At 46.5% G+C, this 26,938-nt stretch overlaps 1 protein-coding gene across 1 annotated transcript in view; it reads left to right on the top strand.

Moving 5' to 3' along the window:
* The window catches only part of sf3a1 (splicing factor 3a, subunit 1), a 57,816-nt gene extending 48,943 nt beyond the window's left edge, over positions 1–8,873 (top strand). Inside the window, exon 16 of the mRNA XM_072493923.1 lies at positions 8,354–8,873. Coding sequence (XP_072350024.1) covers positions 8,354–8,455 — 102 coding nt within the window. The 3' untranslated portion in view covers positions 8,456–8,873. The remainder of the gene's footprint in view (positions 1–8,353) is intronic.
* Positions 8,874–26,938: the final 18,065 nt, after the last annotated feature.

Here is a 26,938-nt window from a genome sequence, read left to right on the forward strand (position 1 = left end):
TGTGGGCGCGAGGGACTCCGAGGGTGAGAAGGGTGTTCCTGGAGCGGAGTAGAGATGGGGGGGGCTGGCGCTGCCCAACCTCTGTGGGTACGACTGGGCCGCCAATGTGACAATGGTGCGCAAGTGGGTGATGGAGGGGAAGGGAGCTGCATGGAAGAGGCTGGAGACGGCGTCCTGTGTGGGTATGAGTCTGGGGGCGCTGGCAACCGCGCCGTTGCCGCTCCCTCCAAGGAGGTATACCATGAACCCGGTGGTGGTGGCGGCCCTCAAAATTTGGGGGCAGTGGAGGCGGCATAGGGGGGAAGTTAGGGCCTCGGCGTGGACCCCATTACGGGGGAACCACCGGTTCGCTCCAGGAAGAACAAGTGGAGGGTTTTCGGGTGGCACAGGGCAGGGATACGAAAGTTGGGGGACCTGTTTGTGGACGGGAAGTTCGCAAGCTTGGGTGAGCTGGAGCAGAAGTACGGGCTCCCCCCGGGGAACACCTTCAGGTACTTACAGGTAAGGGCGTTTGCCAGACAGCAGGTGGTGGAATTCCCACGGCTACTGCCACACACAGTACAGGACAGGGTGCTCTCGGGGGGGGCGGAGGGGGGAAGAGTGGGAGTGGGGAAGATCTCGGAAACTTACCAGGTGATGGAGGAGGAGGCCTCCGTGGTGGAGTTGAAAGGTAAGTGGGAGGAGGAGTTGAGAGAGGAGATCGAAGAGGGGACGTGGGCAGGTGCCCTAGGGAGGGTGAACTCTTCCTCTTCATGCTCGAGGCTCAGCCTCATACAGTTTAAGGTGCTGCACAGGGCACACATGAACGGGACAAGGATGAGCAGGTTCTTTGGGGGTGAGGACAGGTGTGTTAGGTGCTCAGGGAGCCCAGCAAATCACACCCATATGTTCTGGGCATGCCCAGCGCTGGAGGAATTTTGGAAGGGCGTAGTGAGGACGGTGTCGAGGGTGGTGGGATCCAGGGTCAAACCGGGCTGGGGGCTCGCAATATTTGGGGTGGCAGAGGAGCCGGGAGTGCAAAGGCGAAAGAGGCCGGAAGTCTGGCCTTTGCGTCCCTGGTCGCCCGGCGAAGGATTCTCCTTCAGTGGAAAGATACGAGGCCCCCAAGTGTGGAATCCTGGATCAGCGATATGGCAGGGTTCATTAAATTGGAGAGGGTGAAATTCGCTTTGAGAGGGTCGGTACAAGGGTTCTTTAGGCGGTGGCAACCGTTCTTAGACTTTCTGGCAAGACGATAGACATTGGTCAATGGCAGCAGCGGGGAGGGGGGGGGGTTTACTTTATTTTTGTTTGTTATTTACACTGGAAGGGTCTGAGGGGGTGTGTACACCTGTTGTCTTAAGTCGGGGTGTTAATGTTAATTTATTATTCAGGTACGGGGGGGAGGGGTTTGGGGGTTGCTTTTTTAGATTGTGTTTTGTACTTAACCCTGTTGGGTTCTTTTTTCTTATTTTGTTATTGATATTTTATGAAAACCTTTAATAAAAATTATTTATTAAAAAAAAGGACGACAGTATGGTAGGAAGAGATGACCATAGTTCGAAAGAGCAAGATGTAGAATCAGTTGGGTATGTATAAGGAATGACAAAGGGGATAGGTCACTTACAGGAGTCGTTTACAGGCCCTCTAACAGCAGTTACATTGTGGGACAGAATATACAGGAAGAAATAAATAGGGTGTGTAAGAAATGTACTACGATAATCATGGGTAACTTTAATCTACATGTCGATTTGGGCAAATCAGATTGGAAAAGGTAGCCTGGAAAATATTTGGGACAATTTCTTAAAATAGTATGTTCTAGAGCCAACCAGTGAGCAGGCTTTTCTCGATCAGGCAACGAGCAGTGAGACAAGATGGTAATCTCAAGGTAAAGGTGCTTTTGGATGACAGTGATCATCATAATTGATGTAGAATTTCATGTTCATTTTGAAAAGGTGTAAGGTTTTAAACCTGAACAAAGATGATTACTAGGGTACAAAGATAATTTTACGGGTATGAAGGCAGAGGTATCTAAAGTGAACTGGGAAACTAGGTTCACGAGAAGGCCGCATGGATACAATGGCAGACTTTTAAGTAGATACTTAATAACTCTAATCAAAGATTTATTCCAGTGAGAAGAGACTCGTATAATAATATAATCTTTATTATTGTCACAAGTAGGCTTACATTAACACTGCAATGAAGTTACTGTGAGAATCCCCTAGTCGCCACACTCCAGCGCCTGTTCGGGTACACTGAGGGAGAATTCCAAATGTACAATTCACCTAACAAGCACGTCTTTCGGGACTTGTGGGAGGAAACCGGAGCACCCGGAGGAAACCTGTGCAGACTCTGCACAATCAGTGACCCATGCCGGGAATCCCTGACGCTGTGAAGCGGCAGTGCTAACCGCTGTGCTACGGTTGCATCAGATGCATCATCTGAGGCTAAATAAAAACGTTAAGGATTGTTTCAGATTGAAAGAAACATTGTAGAAATCTGCAAAGATTAGTGGGAGGTCAGAAGATTTTTTAAAATTATTTTTTAAAATAAATTTAGAGTACCCAATTAATTTTTTCCAATTAAGTGGCAATTTAGCGTATTCAATCCACATCTTTGGGTTGTGGTGGCGAAACCCATGCAAACACTGGGAGAATGTGCAAACCACACGGACAGTGACCCAGAGCCGGGATCGAACCTGGGACCTTGGCGCCGTGAGACTGCAGTGCTACCACTGCGCCACTGTGCTGCCTGGAGGTCAGATTTTAAGAATCAGCAAATAATGATTTAAAAGATGGAGAAGGTAGAGTATAAGAGAAAGCTTGCTAGTAATATAAAAATAGATGGTAAGAGTTTCTACAAGCATTTAAATAGGATAAAAGTAACTAAGTCCAGTGTTGGTTCTCTAGCCAGTGAGTCTGGGGAATTGATCATAGAAAACAAGGAAATGGCGGAGGTGTGGAATGGGTATTTTGTGTCTATCCTCATTGCAGAAGATTAGGATAACTTCCTAAACATTGATGAAAATCAAGGGGTGAAAGGGAGGAAGGATCTGAAAACAATTACCTTCACCAGAACAAAGCTGCTGGGAAAACTGTTTTGCACGAGCAGTAGAAGAGAGCACATCCTGAGTGAGACCCAGCCAGAGTGAGTGTGGGTATGGGGATTTTGGAGCACAGTGGGAATTTGGTGCAGAGGAGAAGTGGTGCTTTTTGCTTTTTCTCCTTTGCTTTCTAACTTTATAAATCTTCTGAGAGTGGTCTTGCCTTGCTGCAGCAGTAGAGGCTACAAGGGGCAGACTGATTGGTAAGTAATGGGTAAGGTTGGGTAAGTATTTACTACTTTTATCGCATATAGTTTGTAAGGTCTTTTGTGGTATATAATTTGTACGGGCTATATTGTGCAGTAACAAGGACCAGGAAAGATGGTCCCTACAATAATTGATATCTGATTTTAAGCATCTTCCAAAGGTTTAATTTGAAGGGTTAAGTGATGGCAGGAGAGCTCAAAGCCGTGGTGTGCTCCATGTGGAAAGTTGGTAACATTTTCAGTGCCGAGGGCCAGCATGTGTGCAGGAAGTGTCTCCAGCTGCAGCTCCTGGAAGCCTGGGATTTGGAGCTGGAGCAGCGGCTGGGACATTGTGGAGCATCCACGAGACAGAGTATCATGGACAGTATGTATAGAGCGGTGATTACACCGTAGGTTCAGACTCCACAGGCATGAAGGGGATGGGTGAGCACCAAGTAGGGCAAGAGGACTTGACGGGCAGTGCAGGAAGCTCATGTGGTCATTCCCTTGCAAACCGATATACTGCTTTGGTTACTGTTAAAGGAATGGCCTCTCAGGAAAGCAGCAACAGCCAAATTTGTTGCACCATGGTTAGGAGTAGGTAAAGTGTGGTAATGCACTAATAATAATGGATTCAATTGTAAGGGGAATAGTTGGGCATTTCTGTAGTCACAAACAAGATCTAGGATGGTTTGTTGCCTCCCTGATGCTAGGTCAAGGATGTCTGAGTGGTTACAGGACATTCTAGAGGAGGAGCGTAAACGGCCAGTGGTCTTGGTACACATTGATACAAATAACGTACGTTTAAAAAAAGCAATGAGGTCCTAAAAGCAGAATATGGGGAATTAGGAAGCAAGTACAAAAGTAGGACCTAAAAGATGGTGATCTCAGGATTACTACCAGTGCTCCGTGCTGGTCAAGAGAGAAATGGCAGATTACATGGCTGAAGAGATGGTGTGAGGGCAAGGGTTTCCGATTCCTGGGACATTGGGACCAGTTCTAGGGGAGGTGGGAGCAGTGCAAACTGGATGGGTTACAACTGGGCAGGACCGGGACTGATGTCCCAGGGGGAGTATTTGCTAGAGTGAAAGAGAGTTTCAACTAAAATGGCATGGGGATGGGAACCTATGCATGGAGTCAGAGGAGGGGGAACCAAGGACAAGAACAAAATTCAGAAAGGGGAATAAGAAAAGTGATTGTCAGAGAAATAAAAAGTCAAACAAGGCAACGGTGAGAAATAGTGGTAACGGGTCGAGTAATGTTAAAAAGACAAGCCTTAACGCTTTGTGCCTTAACGAGCGGAGCATTTGCAATAAAGTGAATGAATTAATCATGCAAATAGATGTATGTGGATATGATATATTCAGGATTACGGAGACATGGCTGCAGGGTGACCAGGGATTGGATTTGAACATCCAGGGGTATTCTGTATTTAGGAAGGACAGAAAAAAAGGAAAAGGGGGTAGAGCTGCATTACTAGTTAAAGAGGAAATTAACACAATGGTGAGGAATGATATTTGCACCAATGATGTGGAATCTGAATGGTAGAACTGTGGGGCAAAAAAAAATTTAGTGCGGCTTATATATAGACCCCAAAACTGTAGTGTTGAATTTGGGAATGGCATTTAATAGGAAATTAGAGACACATGCGAAAAAGGAACATCTGTAATTATGGTGACTTTAATCTGCATGTGGATTGGGCAAATCAAATTAGTCAATACTGTAGAGGAGGAATTCCTGGAGTGTACACAGGATGGTTTTCTGGACCAATACATTGAGGAACCAATTAGAGAACAGGCCATCCCAGACTGGGTAATGAAAACAAAATCTTTGGCAATCTAGTTGTGCAAGACTCCTTGGGAATGACCATAATATAATATAATTTTTCATCAAGCTAAATGGTGACTTAGTTGATTCTGAGACGAGGGTCCAGAAACTGAAATGGTTCGAGGCCCGGGTTGGCTATGATGAACTGGGAAACGTTACTTAAAGTAATGACAATTGATGGGTAATAGCAAACCTCCAAAGAGCACATGGGTGAACTGCAACAATTGTTTATTCCTGTCTAGCGCAAAAGTAAAACCGGAACGGTGGTCCTGGTGTTGCAGGCTTGAAGGGCTGAATGGCCTACTCCACCTATTTTCTATGTTTACAAGGGAAATTAGAAACCGAAGGAATAAACGGGTCTTTTTCCGAATGGCAGCCAGTGACTAGTGGGGCACCGCAGGGAACGGTGCTAGGACCCCAGCTATCCACAATATATATTAATGATTTAGAAGAGGGGACTAAATGTAATATCTCCAAATTTGTAGATGACAAAGTTGAGTGGGGGTTGAGCTGTGAGAAGGATGCAGAGATGCTTCAGTGTGATTGGGACAAGCTGAATGAGTGGGAAATGCATAGCAGATGCAGTATAATGTGGATAAATGTGAGGGTTTCCGCTTTGGTAGCAAAAACAAGAAGGCAGATTATTATCTGAATGTCTTTTAATTAAGAGAGGGGAATGTGCAACAAGACCCGAGTGTTCTCGTACATCAGTCGCTGAAGGCAAGGATGCAGGTGCAATAGGCGGTAAAGACGGCAAATGGTATGTTGGTCTTCAGAGGGAGACGTTTTGACTACAGGAGCAGGGATGTCGTTCTGCAATTATACAGGGCCCTTTGTAAGGCCACATCTGGAATATTGTGTGCGGTTTACGTCTCCTTATCTGAAAAAGGATGTTTTTGTTATAGAGGGACGCGGAGAAGGTTTACTAGACTGATTCCTGGGATGGCAGGACTGACATACAAGGAGAGATTGAATCGGTTAGGATTATATTCGCTAAAGTTCAGAAGAATGAGGGGGGATCTCATAGAAATCTGTAACATTCTAACAGGTCTAGACAGGGTAGATGCAGGAAGTATGTTCTTAATTGTGAGGGTGTCCAGAACCAGGGATCATAGTCTTAAGGATACGAGGTACACCATTTAAGACTGAGATGAGGAGAAATGTCTTCACTCAGAGTGGTAAGACTGTGGAATTCGCTACCACAAGAAGCAGTCAAGTTCAAAACATTGTTTTTTTTCAAGCAGTTAGATATAGGTCTTGAGGCTAAAAGAATCAATGGATATGGGGAGGAAAGCAGGAACAGGTTACTCAGTTGGATGACCAGCCATGATCATGTTGAATGGCAGAGCAGGCTCGAAGGGCCAAATGGCCTACTCCTCCTATTTTCTATGTTTCTATGACCTAAAGGCTGACAGGACCAGATTGCTATGGTTTTAAAAGAAGTGCCTGCAGAGATAAAAGGGATATTGGTTATAATCTTCCAAAATTCCTTAGATTCTGGTAGGCACCTGGCAGAATGGAAAGTAGCAAATGTAACACTTTTATTCAAGAAAGGAGGGAGACAGAAAGCAGGAAGTCAGTTAGCCTAACATAGGGAACTTGCTAGAATCCATTATTAAGGAGGTTAAAGCAGGATATTTAGAAAATCGTAATGGGACCAGGCACAATCAGTGATTTTGTGAAAAGGAAATGTTAAATTTATTAGAATTCTTGAAGTAACAAGCAAGTTGGGAAAAGAGGAACCTGTAGATGTGGTGCTTGGATTTCCAAAAGCGTTTAATAAGGTGCCATATCAAAGGTTACTTACTACACAGGATAAGAACACATGGTGTAGGGGAACATTAGCATGCATAAAGGATTGGTTGGCTATCCAGTAGGGATAAATGGGTCTTTTTCAGGTTGGCAAGACTTAACTTGTAAAGTTTTATGGGGATCAGTGCTATTTGATCCAGCAAGATAAGTAGAAAAATAAGTTGTCAAGAGAAGATAAAGAGTCTACAAAGTAGGGCGGCTGTGGTTAGCACTGCTGCCTCACGGCGCCGAGGACCCGGGTTCAATCCTGGCCACGGGTCACTGTCTATGTGGAGTTTGTACATTTTCCCTGTGACTGCGTGGTTCTCGCCCCACAACCCAAAGATTTGCAGGGTAGGTGGATTGGTCATGCTAAATTGGCCCTTAATTAAAAAAAGAGAACTGAGTACTTACATTTATTAAAAAAAAATGATTATAGATGGGTTTAGTGAGTGGGCACACATTTGGCCGATAACGTGTAATGTGGGAAATGTGAAATTTTCCACTTTGGCATGAAGAATAAAGTATTTAAAGGAAGCGAGATTACAGAACTCTGTGGCACAGAGAGATCTGGGTGTTCTGTTGGATCCATCCAAAGTATGCAGGTACAGCAAGTGGAAAGCAAATAGAATGTTGTCATTTATTGCGAGGGGAATGGCATATGGAAGTAGGGCTGTTTTGCCACCATTGTATTGGGCATTGGTGAGACACATCTAGAGTACTGTGTACAGTTTTAGTCTGCTTATTTAAGAAAGGATATAATTGCATTAGAAGCAGTTCAGAAAAGGTACACTCAAGGACTTGTGAAAAAGGTTGGTCTTCTACCAATGGGAGTTTAAAAGAATTAACGGTTTTCTTACTGAAGCATGCAGGATTGTGAGGGAGCTTGACAGTGTAAAGACCAGGAGGATGTTTCCGCTTGTGGGGAGACTAAAACTAGGGGTCACAGTTTAAGAATTAATAGGTCTCTCTTTTAAGACCGACGAGGAGAATTCTTTTCTCTTGGGAATTCTCTTCCCCAGAAGGCAGAGAAGGCTGGGTCAGTGGATTTATTCAAAGCAGAGTTAGATCGGTTCAATACAGCCAAGGGTTATGGCGGGTGGATAGTAAGGTGGAGTTGAGGCCACAACCAGATCAGTTATGATCTTATCAAACAGCAGAGCAAGCTCAAAGGGGCGAATGGACTACCCCTGATCCAAAAGTGAGGGATTACTCTATTCTCTTGAGTTAGTATAAAATGTTACCCAACCTTTATTTGAATTACAAATGGACATTCCATATTTTGTGATTAGTAGTTTGAAATTGTTTTTGCTGTGTTTTCTGCCTCGCACTTGAATTGCTGGAAAGTTTGCCATTTTCCTGGAATGATTGTTTGGTGCTGCTGTTAAGACAGCATAGTTGAAGGTCATGTAACTTCTGTCTAACTGAGAAAGAAATGGAATTTATTATGACTTTATTTTTGTTTTAGGGCATCTTTATTAAAGATTCAAACTCTCTGGCCTACTATAACGTGACCAGTGGCTCAGTTATCCATCTTGCCTTCAAAGAGCGTGGAGGTCGCAAGAAGTAGCACCGTGCTGCAATTGGAACTTTTTTTTTACACACATATGGAATTGCGATTCAAAACAATAGAATTTGTTAACTTTTTGAACAGAAGTTCAGACTTGCAACATCTTTATTTAGAAGTATGTAATGGTGTAGCATATATGAAAATAATTCTGTATACAAGTTAAAATGTTTAAAAAAAATAATAATAAATCTAAAAGTTCAGTACTTTGTATCTTTTCGTACATGTGATTCATTCAATTTGATAAGACTTCTGTGAAAACGTTTGCAAACATGTAGAGATTAAACTGAATTTTGGTTTAACCTCTGGAATGATCTGCATTCACAAAACCCACATTGGTTAAATGATCCTCCCTGCTCCTTATCAGATTATTGCATTGTGTTTAGCTTTGTTGAATATTTAAAATAAAATTATATCAATTCTGATGTGTCTGGCTATAATTTATAAAGATTTATATATTTTTTCAATACTTTTCTTCACTGTTCTGTGACGGCAGGGGCGTGTGTGTGGGATACATCTTAAATTCATCCATTCAAAGAGATTCCATTGTAGAATCCAAAAAAGTGATTCCAGAGTTCTTGCCTTTGCTACCCTACCTGCAACTTTATTTCACACATTAATCACTCTGTATGAATAAAAATTTCCTTTATCAGTCCTAAAATTACTTTTTACTATTTCAAAGCTATGTGCCCTGGTTCATCTACTGCAGTTTAAAATAAAGTGATCATCTTGGAAACTCTTGTCATCACGTAAATTATCCTTCTGTATCACTGTCTAACTTGATCAACTAGTCCTAATTATTTGTCAGCGCCAAAGGTGTCAATTGAAAAGATGCTGTTTATAATATAGTAAGTGTGCCAGCTATTTTGTGCAGCTCAATACTTTGTAAAAGCTGATTTTGTTTAAATAGCCGCATTGAATCAACATCTAATTTCATAACATGAACAGGCAGATGTTATAGCACAGAGACCTAAATAAAACTAAGACATTGTGGCAGTGGATAGATGTCTCGGGTTAGACATACAGGCTGACTGAAAATGCTCAAGGTGTCCACTTTCTGAATGCTTCCTGTAATTGTTAAAGTGTGAATAGCTGTTCTATATAAATGTTGTCCACTATTTTGGTCTTCAACTATATGCACCAACACTTAAATATAAGACATAGGAGCGGAAGTAAGGCCATTCGGCCCATCAAGTCCACTCCACCATTCAATCATGGCTGATTTCAACTCCATTTACCAGCTCTCTCCCCATAGCCCTTAATTCCTCGAGGAATCAAGAATTTATCAACTTGTCTTAAAGACGCTCAACGTCCCGGCCTCCACCACCCTCTGTGGCAATGAATTCCACAGACCCACCACTCTGGCTGAAGAAATTTCTCCTCATCTCTGTTCTAAAGTGACTCCCTTTTATTCTAAGGCTGTGCCCCCGGGTCCTAGTCTACACTGCTAGTGGAAACAACTTCCCTACATCCACCCTATCTAAGCCATTCATTATCTTGTAAGTTTCTATTAGATCTCCCCTCGACAGTATTCTAAATGGGGCCTAACTAGTGCTTTATAAAGCTTCAGAAGTACATCCCTGCTTTTATATTCCAAGCCTCTTGAGATAAATGACAACATTGCATTTGCTTTCTTAATTACGGACTCAACCTGCAAGTTTACCTTTAGAGAATCCTGGACTAAGACTCCCAAGTCCCTTTGCACTTCAGCATTATGAATTTTGTCCCCGTTTAGAAAATAGTCCATGCCTCTATTCTTTTTTCCGAAGTGCAAGACCTCGCACTTGCCCACGTTGAATTTCATCAGCCATTTCTTGGACCACTCTCCTAAACTGTCTAAATCTTTCTGTAGCCTCCCCACCTCCTCCATACTACCTGCCCCTCCACCTATCTTTGTATCATCGGCAAACTTAGCCAGAATGCCCCCAGCCCCGTCATCTAGATCGTTAATATATAAAGAGAACAGCTGTGGCCCCAACACTGAACCCTGCGGGACACCACTCGTCCCCGGTTGCCATTCCGAAAAAGAACCTTTTATCCCAACTCTCTGCCTTCTGCCTGACAGCCAATCGTCAATCCATGTTAGTACCTTGCCTCGAATACCATGGGCCCTTATTTTACTCAGCAGTCTCCCGTGAGGCACCTTATCAAAGGCCTTTTGGAAGTCGAGATAGATAACATCCATTGGCTCTCCTTGGTCTAACCTATTTGTTATCTCTTCAAAGAACTCTGAATAGGTTTGTCAGGCACGACCTCCCTTTACTAAATCCATGCTGACTTGTCCTAATCCGACCCTGCACTTCCAGGAATTTAGAAATCCCATCCTTAACAATGGATTCTAGAATCTTGCCAACAACCGAGGTTAGGCTCATTGGCCTATAATTTTCCATCTTTTTCCTTGTTCCCTTCTTGAACAGGGGGGTTACAACAGCGATTTTCCAATCCTCTGGGACTTTCCCTGACTCCGGTGACTTTTGAAAGATCATAACTAACGCCTTCACTATTTCTTCAGCTATCTCCTTTAGAACTCTAGGATGTAGCCCATCTGGGCCCGGAGATTTATCAATTTTTAGACCTCTTAGTTTCTCTAGCACTTTCTCCTTTGTGATGGCTACCATATTCAACTCTGCCCCCTGACTCTCCGGAATTGTTGGGATATTACTCATGTCTTCGACTGTGAAGACTGATGCAAAGTACTTATTTAGTTCCTCAGCTATTTCCTTGTCTCCCATCACTAGATTACCAGCGTCATTTTGGAGCAGCCCAATGTCTACTTTTGCCTCCCGTTTGTTTTTAATGTATTTAAAGAAACTTTTACTATCATTCCTAATGTTACTGGCTAGCCTACCTTCATAATTGATCCTCTCTTTCCTTATTTCTCTCTTTGTTATCCTCTGTTTGTTTTTGTAGCCTTCCCAATCTTCTGACTTCCCACTATTTGCCACATTATAGGCTTTCTCTTTTGCTTTGATGCATTCCCTAACTTCCTTTGTCAGCCATGGCTGCCTAATCCCCCCTCTGATAACCTTTCTTTTCTTTGGGATGAACCTCTACTGTGTCCTCAATTACTCCCAGAAGCTCCTGCCATTGCTGTTCTACTGCCTTTCCCACTAGGCTCTGCTCCCAGTCGATTTTCGTCAGTTCCTCCCTCATGCCCCTGTAGTTACCTTTATTTAACTGTCACACCTTTACATCTGATTCTACCTTCTTTCTTTTAAATTGGAGATTTAATTCTACCATATTATGATCACTGCCTCCTACCATATGATCACTGCCTCCTAAGTGTTCCCTTACTTTAAGATCTTTAATCAAGTCTGGCTCATTACATAACACTAAGTCCAGAATGGCCTGTCCCCTCGTGAGCTCCATCACAAGCTGTTCCAAAAAGCCCTCCTGTAAACATTCAATGAATTCCCTTTCCTTGGGTCCACTGGCAGCATTATTTACCCAGTCCACCTGCATATTGAAGTCCCCCATGATCATTGTGACCTTGCCTTTCTGACATGCACTTCCTACTTTGTGCCCCTGGTCCTGACCACTGTTAGGAGGCCTGTACATAACTCCCATTATGGTTTTTTTGCCTTTGGTTCCTCAACTCTACCCACACAGACTCCACATCATCTGACCCTATGTCATTTAGTGCTGTTGATTTAATTTAATTCCTAATTAAGGTAACCCCGCCCCCTCTGCCCACCTCTCTGTCTTTTCGATAGGTTGTGAATCCCTGGATGTTTAAATGCCAGTCCTGAACCCCCTGCAACCACGTCTCTGTGATGCCTACCACATCATACCTGCCTGTCACAATCTGGGCCACAAGCTCATCTACCTTGTTCCGTACACTGCGCGCATTTAAATATAGCACCTTTAATTCTCTATTGACCGTCCCTTTTTGTTTTCTTAGTGTGGTGGACCTTGGTTTACTGAGCCTTTCCATACACTGTGTCATATTTTGTGGGATGGGGACTAACGTAACCTCTCCTGAGTTTTGTCTTTTCGTGCTTTTTTGTATTCCTAAGCAGCTACGCTTCCCACTTATTACTTCACCTCTTGGTTCCCTGACTTTCCCTTCCCCCCCCCAATCTTTAGTTTAAAGTCCTATTGACCACCCTATTTCCTCTTTTCGCCAGAACACTGGTCCCAGTTCGGTTCAGGTGGAGACCATCCCAACAGTATAGGTCCCCCCTGTCCCAAAACTGATGCCAGTGTCCCATGAAAAGGAACCCCTCTTTCCCACACCACTCTTTCAGCCATGTGTTAACTTCCCTTATTCTTGCCTCCCTATGCCAATTTGCACGTGGCTCGGGTAGTAATCCGGAAATTATGACCTTTGAGGACCTGTTTTTTAATTTGAATCCTAGCTCTTTATAATCTCTAAACAGGTCCTCTTTTCTAGACTTGCCTATGTTGTTGGTACCGACATGGACCACAACAACTGGATCCTCCCCCTCCCTCTCCAGTATCCTTTCAAGCCGGTCAGAGATGTCCCGCACCCTAGCACCGGGCAGGCAACATACCATGCGGGACTCTTTATCCTGCTCACAAAGGATACTATCTATCCCCCTGATAATAGAATCCCCTACAACTACAACTTGCCTATTTACTCCCTCCCCTTGAATGGCCTGCTGAACCATGGTGCCTTGGTCAGCTGACTCATCCTTCCTGCAGCCCTGTTCGCCATCCACACAGGGAGCAAGTGCCTCATACCTGTTGGACAGGGTCAAGGGCTGAAGCTCCTGAGTTCCTGACTGCTGGTTCCCTTTACCTGCCTGACTTGCAGTCACACCCTGCTGTCCCTGGCCATTGGCAGGATTTAAACTACTTACTCTGACAGGTGTGACTGCCTCCTGAAACACAGTGTCCAGGTAAGTCTCCTCCTCCCGGATGTGCCTCAGTGTTTGAAGCTCAGAGTCCAGCTCATCAACTCTGAGCCGGAGCTCTTGGAGCAGCCAACACTTACTGCAGATGTGGTCGCTGCAGCTCGCAATGGGATCTGCCAGTTCCCACATCAAGCAGCTCAAGCACATCACCTGACCAGTCATCACTTAATTAATTAGTTTAATTTAAGTTTACGAGTTTAGCTGTGTTTTTTAAATTTGGGGCAGATTTGCTATCAACCAATCAGATCACAGCTTCCCTCTGACATCACTTTTGGGGGAAAAAACTGGAAAACAGGAAGTTACCGTTAGGTTTTTATACTCTCAGAGACTGCTCCTCCTCATCCGAATGGCTCCCAAAATTAGGCCCGAAGAAAGAGAGAGAACAAAACAGTCGGGAAAAAGCACCTTCTCCCACTCTTCACCGAATTACCTCACTGCACCAAATTACCAAATTCTCACTCTGTCTGTGTCTCACTCACTCAGGCTGTGTCTCCTTGACCAGCGCAATGCTATATATTCAGGTTAATCCCCGACAAATGAGCTGCAAGGGGGGAGGGGGGGAAGGGGAGAGAGAAAGAGAGAAAAACATCATACCAGGCTTCCTTAGTCCCACAGTAGCTCCAAAAAATGGTTTTATTGGATCAATACAAAATAACAGGAACTTGGTAGGTATATTTCAAGAAATAAAATTCTACTTTGGAGGAAGGGGTAAGGAAATCGGGTGAAGTAAATAACTTAAAGGCATAAAGTGTGGAATGGCTGTGTCTGTAACCTTTAATTTATTAATAATCTTTATTAATGTCACAAGTAGGCTTACATTAACACTACAATGAAGTTACTGTGAAAATCCCCTAGTCGCTATCCTTGGGCCCTGTTCCCACAATCCATCTTTAATACCATGATTCCGGCAAGCAAAGGTGTGATGAATGTAAGAATTTGGTATATAAATGTATATATATTATGTATCTGGTACAGTTATGTTTCTAACAGTCTGGGTTAAGGTGTGTATATTTATGCTGCAGTAAAAGTTTCTTTTAAAGTCTTATTTTTAAAACAATGGCTGAAAAGGGAATTAGGATGTCGTAAAAGCGAGACCATCATTATTCCAGACCATGCTTATGTTTCCAAGGAGGGGCCTAATGAGTTTTTGTTATGATTCCTGGGGTTTAGGTAATTAGAGACACTGTTTATTGGGCCATGAGATTTGAGTGGAATGGAAATGATGAATGGGAGGAGCCAGTAATCCTGGGTTTGATAACTTTATTTAAAAATGTTTTTTCACCTGTGATGGGTTTTGCTTGATTGGAGAGGTATCAGTTTAGGAGTTAGTGGGTGGCACAAGTGGTTAGCCTCACGGCGCCAAGGTCCCAGGTTCGATCCCGGCTCTGGGTCACAGTCCGTGTGGAGTTTGCACATTCTCCCCGTGTTTGCGTGGGTTTCGCCCCCACAACCCAAAATGATGTGCAGGATAGCTGGATTGGCCATGTTAAATTGCCCCTTAATTGGAAAAAATGAATTGGATACACTAAATTTATTTTTAAAGTTAGGAGTTAGTGTTTCATTGCATATGGGCAGCAGGGCGGCACAGTGGTTAGCACTGCTGCCTCAGAGCACCACATTTTGGGTTTGATTCTGACCGTGGGTGACTTTATGAAGTTGCCACATTCTTCCCGTGTCTGCATGGGTTTCCACCAGGTGCTCCAAAGATGTGCAGATTAGGTTGATTGGCCATGCTAAATTGCCTCTTAGTGTCCAACAATTAGGTGGGGTTACAAGGATGGGGCAGGGGTGTGGGCTTTGGTACGGTGCTCTTTCAAAGGGTTGGTGCAGATTCAATTGGCCGATTGGCTTCCTTCTGAACTGATGGGATTCTCTGATTTTATTGTTAAGCATTGTTTAAATGGTAATTGTAAGCTGTATTTCTGTGATACGGTAGTTTAATACTGTGTTAATAACGTTTGTTTTAATGTACTATATCCCTATTTGTGCGTGGAAAGTATTCATTCCTCAGTTTTATAAAATTTTTAAAAGTCATTGGGGTTCCTGTCCGGCATCCTAGCAACTGTTGGAGATTGATCCAGGATCGTAATAAAGGCATAACCCATAATTTGTCTCAGTCATGTACATTGCAGCAATTCCTGGACGGTATCCACTGACACACCTAGGCATCAATCTCTTTTCTAGCACAGAATCCAGCTCTGACCTGGTAATATTTGCTTCGATCTTGCTGCATGACTTGTATCTTTAAAATAAATGAAACTACAAAATTGGAGTAAATCTAAAGAAATGTATGAGGCATAGGCAGAGAAACATGAGTGGAAGAGAAATTTAAAATAATTGCTATTGCATGCAATCTAGCTTACATACGAAGAATGGTCAGACTATACCCCAGTAAGACTCTGCACCTTCAGGAATAGTGGTCAGGAGGGGAGAAAGTAACAAAGGAACATGGGATGTTCTACCTCTGCAAAATAATGTACTATTTTCTGTCTCCATTCAATGATTTGGTGTAAGTTTGTGTGTGCAAACCTTCCATTGTATGCAAGCTAGTCTTCAATGAGGCATGTGATTGACAAGCTGAATTAGTTCCTGTTATAAATTCGAGTTTTCCAAATTCGCTATTGCAATAATGAATTAATTAACGTCAACTCGTCAAAGTAACTGGTGATTCTTCTCTTTGTCATTTTAATTTGAAAGTTAACTTTAGTTTGAAAGTTAAAATTAATTCACATCCTTTCAGTATTTTTAAGCATCAAAGACATTGCCCAACCCATTGCCTCTGTAAAAATAGATAATTACTTGGAGATGTGCAAGACTAGCCCAAGTGATTTAAGTCTCTTTCAAAGTACTTGGCTTTTACTCAGTATGGCCCTTTACAGTACAGCCAAAACTACCAGCACCTTTTGGGGATTCGGTAAACAATGCAAATAGGTCACTGCCACAGCAATTTATTATCTTGGGTGAGGTTGAGTAGCATAGTGATGTAGTGGTTAGCACTGCAGCCTCACAGCACTGAGGACCCAGGTTCCTGTCTGTGTGGAGTTTGCACATTCTCCCCGCGATGTGTGCATCTCACCCCCACAACCCAAAGATGTGCAGGGTAGGTGGATTGGCCATGCTAAAATGTCCCTTAATTGGAAAAAAAATAATTGGGTACTCTAAATTTTTTAAAAATACTTTGGGTGAGGAGTTTGAAGTGAAGGCCAACTGGGGAAACAGCCTTGTGGCAACATGGAATCATCTTCATTGGCTAAATTTTCTTTTCATCTATTATTAAGGGTGGGGAACAGGGCATCTGCTCGTCTTTGTTGCTTAACAAATACTGAGAGGGACTTCCGGGTGCGGCGATGACCAGCTAAGTCGCACGTTTCGGCAGCTCCCGGTGGAACGGACTTTTGGGCTCTTGATAGGAGCCCCAACGGCAATTTTAACGGCTAAAAACACCGTGCGGTAAACCAGAAGGGAATTCCCCCTGGACACGGATGGAAAAAGGAGAGGAAAGTGGCCGGATTGCAGCGGATCCTTTGGAACAGCGGCAAGGAAGGCAAGCAAAAACCAAGATGGCGTCGGAAGGTGGCAGTTTCACATGGGGCCCTGAACAACAAGAGTTCTTGAAATGCTGCGTGGAAGAGATAAAAAAGGAAATGAAGAAAGAGCTGTTGGCCCCGATACTACAGGCGATCGAAGGGCTAAAGGAGGAACAAAAGACCCAGGAGCAGGAGCTTCGGGTCGTGAAGGCGAAGGCAGCCGAGAATGAGGACGATATACAGGGCCTGGTGGTGAAGACGGAGATACAGGAGGCACATCAGAAACGATGTGTGGAGAGGTGGGAGGCACTGGAAAACAACGCAAGGAGGAACAACCTGAGGATTCTTGGTCTTCCTGAAGGTGTGGAGGGGGCGGACGTCGGGGCATATGTGAGCACGATGCTGCACTCGTTAATGGGAGCGGAGGCCCCGACGGGTCCGTTGGAGGTGGAGGGAGCATACCGAGTTATGGCGCGAGGACCGAGAGCAGGAGAAACTCCCAGAGCCATTGTGGTGAGATTCCTCCGTTTTAAGGATAGAGAAATGGTCCTTAGATGGGCGAAGAAAACTCGGTGCAGTAAAAGGGAGAATGCGGTGATCCGCGTTTATCAAGACTGGAGTGCGGAGGTGGCGAGAAGGAGGGCGAGCTTTAATCGGGCCAAGGCGGTGCTTCATAAAAGGAAGATAAAATTTGGAATGCTGCAACCGGCAAGACTGTGGGTCACATATCAAGGGAGGCACCACTACTTTGAGACGGCGGATGAAGCGTGGACTTTTATTGTAGAAGAAAAACTGGAATGAGTGGATTATTAAAAAGAACGTTTGGACAAAGTGGTGGGGCGAATGTGGGGGGCGAAGAGGGGTTTTATGTTCTAATCCTGCGGTGTGGTAACTTTTCTCTCTCCCACAGGTGGTGATGGGGGGAGGTGGGGAGGGAGAGGAGATGGGGCGTTGGCCATGGGGGGCGGGGCCAAGGGAGAAGCGCGGGCTTGGCTCCCGCGCTATGATAATTATGGCGGGAATAGAGAAGCAGGAAGGAGGGGGCGTCGCACGGTGCGAGCCGTGGTCACGGGGGGAAGCCGAGGTCAGCCAGAGTTTGCTGACTTCTGGGAGCAACATGGGGGGGAGTAATTACGCTAGTGGGGGGTCTAGCGGGGGGGGGGGGGTGGGAGGGGGGAATTACTGGGTTGCTGCTGCTGGGGAAAGGGGGGAGCGGGTACGGGAGAGGATGGGCGGGGGGGCACCGCCTGGGGGAGATACAGCTGCGTGGGAACTGGGTGAGAAGCTGGAAAAAGATGATGGCTAATCGGCAAGGGGGGGGGGGGTGGGAAGCCCCCCAACTCGGCTGATCACGTGGAACGTGAGAGGGCTCAACGGGCCGATAAAGAGGGCACGGGTACTCGCACACCTTAAGAAACTTAAAGCAGATGTGGTTATGTTACAGGAAACGCACCTGAAGCTGATAGACCAGGTTAGGCTGCGCAAGGGATGGGTGGGGCAGGTGTTCCACTCGGGGCTGGATGCGAAAAACAGGGGGGTGGCTATATTAGTGGGAAAGCGGGTAATGTTCGAGGCAAAGACTATAGTGGCGGATAACGGGGGCAGATACGTGATGGTGAGTGGCAAACTACAGGGAGAGATGGTGGTTTTGGTAAACGTGTATGCCCCGAACTGGGATGATGCCAATTTTATGAGGCGGATGCTAGGACGCATTCCGGACCTAGAGACGGGAAAGCTGATAATGGGGGGAGACTTTAACACGGTGTTGGAACCAGGGCTGGATAGGTCGAAGTCCAGGACTGGTAGGAGGCCGGCAGCAGCCAAGGTGCTTAAAGATTTTATGGAGCAGATGGGAGGTGTGGACCCGTGGAGATTCAGTAGACCTAGGAGTAAGGAGTTCTCGTTTTTCTCCTATGTCCATAAAGTCTATTCGCGCATAGACTTTTTTGTGCTGGGTAGGGCATTGATCCCGAAGGTGAGGGGAACGGAATATACGGCTATAGCCATTTCGGATCATGCCCCACACTGGGTGGACTTGGAGATAGGGGAGGAAACAGGAGGGCGCCCACCCTGGAGAATGGACATGGGACTAATGGCGGATGAGGGGGTGTGTCTAAGGGTGAGGGGATGTATTGAAAAGTACTTGGAACTCAATGACAATGGGGAGGTCCAGGTGAGAGTGGTCTGGGAGGCGTTGAAGGCGGTGGTTAGGGGGGAGCTGATATCAATAAGGGCACATAAAGGGAAGCAGGAGAGTAAGGAACGGGAGCGGTTGCTGCAAGAACTTTTGAGGGTGGACAGACAATATGCGGAAGCACCGGAGGAGGGATTGTACAGGGAAAGGCAAAGGCTGCATGTGGAATTTGACTTGCTGACTACAGGCACTGCAGAGGCACAATGGAGGAAGGCGCAGGGTGTACAGTATGAATATGGGGAGAAGGCGAGCAGATTGCTGGCACACCAATTGAGGAAAAGGGGAGCAGCGAGGGAAATAGGGGGAGTGAGGGACGAGGAAGGAGAGATGGAGCGGGGAGCGGAGAGAGTGAATGAAGTGTTCAAGACATTTTATAAAAAATTATATGAAGCTCAACCCCCGGATGGGAGGGAGAGAATGATGGACTTTTTGGATCGGCTGGAAATTCCCAAGGTGAAAGAGCAGGAAAGGGTGGGACTGGGAGCACAGATCGAGGTAGAAGAAGTGGTGAAAGGAATTAGGAGCATGCAGACGGGAAAGGCCCCGGGACCGGACGGATTCCCAGTTGAATTCGATAGAAAATATTTGGACTTGCTCGCCCCGGTACTGACGAGGACCTTTAATGAGGCAAAGGAAAGGGGACAACTGCCCCCGACTATGTCTGAAGCAACGATATTGCTTCTCTTAAAGAAGGAAAAGGACCCGCTACAATGCGGGTCCTACAGACCAATTTCCCTCCTAAATGTGGATGCCAAGGTCCTGGCCAAGGTAATGGCAATGAGAATAGAGGAATGTGTCCCGGGGGTGGTTCACGAGGACCAAACTGGGTTTGTGAAGGGGAGACAGCTGAACACGAATATACGGAGGCTGTTAGGGGTAATGATGATGGCCCCACCAGAGGGTGAAACGGAGATCGTAGTGGCGATGGATGCCGAGAAAGCATTTGATAGAGTGGAATGGGATTATTTGTGGGAGGTGTTGAGGAGATTTGGTTTTGGAGAGGGGTATGTTAGATGGGTGCAGCTATTGTATAGGGCCCCAGTGGCGAGTGTGGTCACGAATGGACGGGGATCGGCATATTTTCGGCTCCATAGAGGGACAAGGCAGGGATGCCCTCTGTCCCCATTACTGTTTGCACTAGCGATTGAGCCCCTGGCGATAGCGCTGAGGGGTTCCAAGAGGTGGAGGGGAGTACTTAGGGGAGGAGAAGAACACCGGGTATCTTTGTATGCGGATGATTTGCTACTATATGTGGCGGATCCGGCGGAGGGGATGCCAGAAATAATGCGGATACTTGGGGAGTTTGGGGATTTTTCAGGGTATAAATTGAACATGGGGAAGAGTGAGCTGTTTGTGGTGCATCCAGGGGAGCAGAGTAGAGAAATAGAGGACCTACCGTTGAGGAAGGTAACAAGAGACTTTCGTTACCTGGGGATCCAGATAGCTAAGAATTGGGGCACATTGCACAGGTTAAATTTAACGCGGTTGGTGGAACAGATGGAGGAAGATTTCAAGAGATGGGATATCGTAGCCCTGTCAATGGCAGGGAGGGTGCAGGCGGTTAAGATGGTGGTCCTCCCGAGATTCCTCTTTGTGTTTCAGTGCCTCCCGGTGGTGATCACGAAGGCTTTTTTTAAAAGGATTGAAAAGAGCATCATGGGTTTTGTTTGGGCCGGGAAGACTCCGAGAGTGAGGAAGGGATTCTTACAGCGTAGTAGGGATAGGGGGGGGCTGGCACTACCGAGCCTAAGTGAGTACTATTGGGCCGCTAATATTTCAATGGTGAGTAAGTGGATGGGAGAGGAGGAGGGAGCGGCGTGGAAGAGATTAGAGAGGGCGTCCTGTAGGGGGACTAGCCTGCAGGCTATGGTGACAGCCCCATTGCCGTTCTCACCGAGGAACTACACCACAAGCCCGGTGGTGGTAGCTACACTGAAGATTTGGGGACAGTGGAGACGACATAGGGGAAAGACTGGAGCATTGGGGGGGGGTCCCCGATAAGAAACAACCATAGGTTTGCCCCGGGGGGAATGGATGGGGGATATGGAATGTGGCAAAGAGCAGGAATAACGCAACTGAAAGATCTATTTGTGGATGGGAAGTTCGCGAGTCTGGGAGCGCTGACCGAGAAATATGGGTTGCCCCAAGGGAATGCATTCAGGTATATGCAATTGAGGGCTTTTGCGAGGCAACAGGTGAGGGAATTTCCGCAGCTCCCGACACAAGAGGTGCAGGACAGAGTGATCTCAAAGACATGGGTGGGGGATGGTAAGGTGTCAGATATATATAGGGAAATGAGGGACGAAGGGGAGACTATGGTGGATGAACTAAAAGGGAAATGGGAAGAAGAGCTGGGGGAGGAGATCGAGGAGGGGCTGTGGGCGGATGCCCTAAGTAGGGTAAACTCATCGTCCTCGTGTGCCAGGCTAAGCCTGATTCAGTTTAAGGTATTACACAGGGCGCATATGACTGGAGCGCGGCTCAGTAAATTTTTTGGGGTGGAGGATAGGTGTGCGAGGTGCTCGAGAAGCCCAGCGAATCATACCCATATGTTTTGGACATGCCCGGCGCTACGGGGGTTTTGGATGGGGGTGACAAAGGTGCTTTCAAAAGTAGTGGGGGTCCGGGTCGAACCAAGCTGGGGGTTGGCTATATTTGGGGTTGCACAAGAGCCGGGAGTGCAGGAGGCGAGAGAGGCCGATGTTTTGGCCTTTGCGTCCCTAGTAGCCCGGCGCAGGATATTGTTAATGTGGAAAGAAGCCAAGCCCCCGGGGGTGGAGACCTGGATAAATGACATGGCGGGGTTTATAAAGCTAGAGCGGATTAAGTTCGTCCTAAGGGGGTCGGCTCAAGGGTTCACCAGGCGGTGGCAACCGTTCGTCGAATATCTTGCGGATAGATAGATGGGGGGAAAAAGAAGGCAGCAGCAGCAGCCCAGGATTTGGGGGGTGGGGGGGGGGGGGGGGGGGGGGTGGGCGGGGGGGGGGGGGGGGTGTAGCTTGTGACAAGGCAGTTGCCAATTAGGGCTAGTTTTCATTTTTGTTATTTAATATTTATTCATTTTTTGTTTTTTGTTTATATAAAATAGGTCATTGTTATCTGTGTTGTTATAATATTGTGTAAAGGATGCACAATGTACTGTGTTGGTTGACCAAAAATTTTCAATAAAATATTTATTAAAAAAAAACAAATACTGAGAGGATGTGAATTAATTTTAACTTTCAAATTAAAATTGGAGAGGTATCACCAGTTTCTATTTTGAGTTGCTGCGAAGTTGAATATGATGAAGAAACCCATTTTATTTTCACACTTGCTCATGTTACTGAGCAGCAGTGACGGTATATAAGTGTTAAAGTATGCACTTGTATGAAACAGCCCATCCTGTGTAAAACCTAGTCAATAAGGTAACTAGTTTTGACAATAATTGCAAGTTACGTTTGGGTTAGCAAGTTTTGTATGCATTAAGTACGAAATTAACTGCCTATAAATGCATTAGATAATATGCAAATAAACATTTGCAATGACATTATATGCCAAAAGGTACAGTTTACAAAAGACATCTGAACCCCAAGAGAATGTAAATGTTATGGTTGCAGTCCCAAATCTTGTTTTATAATATATTTAATACCTTTTTGAAGTTTTCATGCCGGAGTTTTACAAGTGCGGTTCATATTTTCCACAGCGGCTGCCAAGCTTCTATTCTGCAATTTAAGAGAGATTCCTTTGGAACAGCAACACTAGACCAGGCATATAATGGGAATTGCTGATGGGAAAAGCAGTTTTCACTGAGGAAACACAGCTGTACAATACTCCTGAACACATTACAGTGAGATGCTTAAAAATATTAGGCAGATCCTGCTGTCCTCTGGCATTAAAAAGAAAAGATCAACAGAAGGAAAAAAAGAATGATTCCATTGTTTTCCCTGATCTGCTTTTGGCAAGAATAGGCTCATATGCATAGTTAGGAATAGTTAAGGAAGCAGACAGGTCTCTGGTGCCAACTGTACAGTTTCTTCCTTCCCTGAAAGACTGTATTTTCATAACGCTAAATATAGCTTTGTGGCTGTTGTCGTTGGAACATCCTGTAAGAGGAGCCAAAGTTAAACTAAAATATAATCTGTTAAACAACTAATTATTTCAATAATATTCAAAATATCAGCACTTACAATTTCAATGAATGACATATTCGTAATGAAAATAATCGACTTCCGGGTGCGGCGATGACCAGCTGAGTCGCACGTTTCGGCAGCTCCCGGTGGAACGGACTTTTGGGCTCTTAATAAGAGCCCCAACGGCAATTTTAACGGCTAAAAGTACTGTGCGGTGAACCAGAAGGGAATCCCCCCTGGATACGGATGAAAAAAGGAGAGGAAGGTGGCCGGATTGCGGTGGATCCTTTAGAGCAGCGGCAAGGAAGGCAAGCAAAAACCAAGATGGCGTCGGAAGGTGGCAGTTTAATATGGGGCCCTGAACAACACGAGTTTTTGAAACGCTGCGTGGAAGAACTCAAAAAGGAAATGAAGAAGGAGCTGTTGGCCCCGATATTACAGGCGATCGAAGGGCTAAAGGAGGAGCAAAAGACCCAGGAGCGGGAGCTTCGGGTCGTGAAGGCAAAGGCTGCCGAGAATGAGGACGACATACAGGGCCTGGTGGTGAGACGGAGATGCACGAGGCACACCATAAACGATGTGTGGAAAGGCTGGAGGCGCTGGAGAACAACGCGAGGAGGAACAACCTAAGGATTCTTGGTCTTCCTGAAGGTGCGGAGGGAGCGGACGTCGGGGCATATGTGAGCACGATGCTGCACTCGTTAATGGGAGCGGAGGCCCCGGCGGGTCCGCTGGAGGTGGAGGGAGCATACCGAGTGATGGCGCGAGGACCGAGAGCAGGAGAAATTCCTAGAGCCATAGTGGTGAGATTCCTCCGTTTTAAGGACAAAGAGATGGTCCTTAGATGGGCAAAGAAAACTCGGAGCAGTAAGTGGGAGAACGCGGTGATCCGCGTATACCAAGACTGGAGTGCGGAGGTGGCGAGAAGGAGGGCGAGCTTTAATCAGGCCAAGGCGGTGCTTCACAAAAAGAAGATAAAATTCGGAAGACTGTGGGTCACATATCAAGGGAGGCACCACTACTTTGAGACGGCGGATGAGGCGTGGACTTTTATCGTGGAAGAAAAATTGGAATGAGCGGGTTATTTAAAAAAAAGAACGTTTGAAACAAAGTGGTGGGGCGAGTATGGGGGGCGAAGAGGGGGGCAAAAAAGGGGGGAAAGAGGAGTTTTATGTTATTAATCCTGCGATGTGGTAACTTTTCTCTCTTCCACAGGAGGTGGTGGGGGGAGGAAAGGAGGTGGAGGAGATGGGGCGTTGACCATTGGGGGCGGGGCCAAGGGGGAAGCGCGGGCTCGGTTCCCGCGCTATGATAATCATGGCGGGAATAGTGAAGCAGGAAGGAGGGGGCGTCGCACGGTGCGAGCCGAGGTCACGGGGGGAAGCCGAGGTCGGCCAGAGTTTGCTGACTTCTGGGAGCAACATGGGGGGTGTAACTACGCTAGTGGGGGATCTAGCGGGGGGGGGGGGGGGGGGAGGGGGGAACTATTGGGCTGCTGCTGCTGGGGAGAGGGGGGAGAAGGTATGGGGTGGGATGGGCGGGGGGGCACCGCCTGGGGGGGACACAGCTGCGTGGGAACCGGGTGAGGAGCTGGAAAAAGGGGATGGCTAATCAACAAGGGGGGGGGGGTAAAAAGCCCCCCAACCCGGCTGATCACATGGAACGTGAGAGGGCTGAACGGGCCGATAAAGAGGGCACGGGTACTCGCACACCTTAAGAAACTTAAGGCAGACGTGGTTATGTTACAGGAAACGCACTTGAAACTGATAGACCAGGTGAGACTACGCAAAGGTTGGGTGGGACAGGTGTTCCATTCGGGGCTAGATGCGAAAAAGAGGGGGGTAGCTATATTAGTGGGGAAGCGGGTAATGTTTGAGGCAAAGACTATAGTGGCGGATAGCGGGGGCAGATACGTGATGGTGAGTGGCAAACTACAGGGGGAGACGGTGGTTTTGGTAAACGTATATGCCCCGAACTGGGATGATGCCAATTTTATCAGGCGTATGCTAGGACGCATCCCGGACCTAGAGGTGGGAAAGTTGGTAATGGGGGGAGATTTCAATACGGTGTTGGAACCAGGGCTGGACAGGTCGAGGTCCAGGACTGGAAGGAGGCCGGCAGCAGCCAAGGTGCTTAAAGATTTTATGGAGCAGATGGGAGGAGTAGACCCGTGGAGATTTAGCAGACCTAGGAGAAAAACGAAAACTCCTTACTCCTATGTCCACAAAGTCTATTCGCGAATAGACTTTTTCATTTTGGGAAGGGCGTTGATCCCGAAGGTGAGGGGAACGGAGTATACGGCTATAGCCATTTCGGATCACGCTCCACATTGGGTGGACTTGGAGATAGGGGAGGAAACAGAAGGGCACCCACCCTGGAGAATGGACATGGGACTAATGGCAGATGAGGGGGTGTGTCTAAGGGTGAGGGGGTGCATTGAAAAGTACTTGGACCTCAATGATAATGGGGAGGTCCAGGTGGGAGTGGTCTGGGAGGCGCTGAAGGCAGTGGTTAGAGGGGAGCTGATATCAATAAGGGCACATAAAGGAAAGCAGGAGAGTAGGGAACGGGAGCGGTTGCTGCAAGAACTTCTGAGGGTGGACAGGCAATATGCGGAGGCACCGGAGGAGGGACTGTACAGGGAAAGGCAAAGGCTACACGTAGAATTTGACTTGCTGACAACGGGTACTGCAGAGGCACAGTGGAGGAAGGCACAGGGTGTACAGTACGAATATGGGGAGAAGGCGAGCAGGTTGCTGGCCCACCAATTGAGGAAAAGGGGAGCAGCGAGGGAAATAGGGGGAGTGAGGGATGAGGAAGGAGAGATGGAGCGGGGAGCGGAGAGAGTGAATGGAGTGTTCAAGGCATTTTATAAAAAATTATATGAAGCTCAACCCCCGGATGGGAGGGAGAGAATGATGGGCTTTCTGGACCGGCTGGAATTTCCCAAGGTGGAGGAGCAGGAAAGGGTGGGACTGGGAGCACAGATTGAAATAGAGGAAGTAGTGAAAGGAATTAGGAGCATGCAGGCGGGGAAGGCTCCGGGACCGGATGGATTCCCAGTTGAATTTTACAGGAAATATGTGGACTTGCTCGCCCCGCTACTGATGAGGACCTTTAATGAGGCAAAGGAAAGGGGACAGCTGCCCCCTACTATGTCTGAGGCAACGATATCGCTTCTCCTAAAGAAGGAAAAGGACCCGCTGCAATGCGGGTCCTATAGACCTATTTCCCTCCTAAATGTAGACGCTAAGATTCTGGCCAAGGTAATGGCAATGAGGATAGAGGATTGTGTCCCGAGGATGGTCCATGAGGACCAAACTGGGTTTGTGAAGGGGAGACAGCTGAACATGAATATACGGAGGCTGCTAGGGGTAATGATGATGCCCCCACCAGAGGGGGAAGCGGAGATAGTGGTAGCGATGGATGCCGAGAAAGCATTTGATAGAGTGGAGTGGGATTATCTGTGGGAGGTGCTGAGGAGATTTGGTTTTGGAGATGAATATGTTGGATGGGTGCAGCTGTTGTATAGGGCCCCAGTGGCAAGTGTGGTCACAAATGGACGGGGATCTGCATACTTTCGGCTCCATAGAGGGACAAGGCAGGGATGCCCTCTGTCCCCATTATTGTTTGCACTGGCGATTGAGCCCCTGGCAATAGCATTGAGGGGTTCCAAGAAGTGGAGGGGAGTACTTAGAGGAGGAGAAGAACACCGGGTATCTCTGTATGCGGATGATTTGTTGTTATATGTAGCGGACCCGGCGGAGGGGACGCCAAAG

The sequence above is a fragment of the Scyliorhinus torazame genome, chromosome 1 (genome assembly GCF_047496885.1).
Source record: "Scyliorhinus torazame isolate Kashiwa2021f chromosome 1, sScyTor2.1, whole genome shotgun sequence".
NCBI classification, from domain to species: domain Eukaryota; kingdom Metazoa; phylum Chordata; class Chondrichthyes; order Carcharhiniformes; family Scyliorhinidae; genus Scyliorhinus; species Scyliorhinus torazame.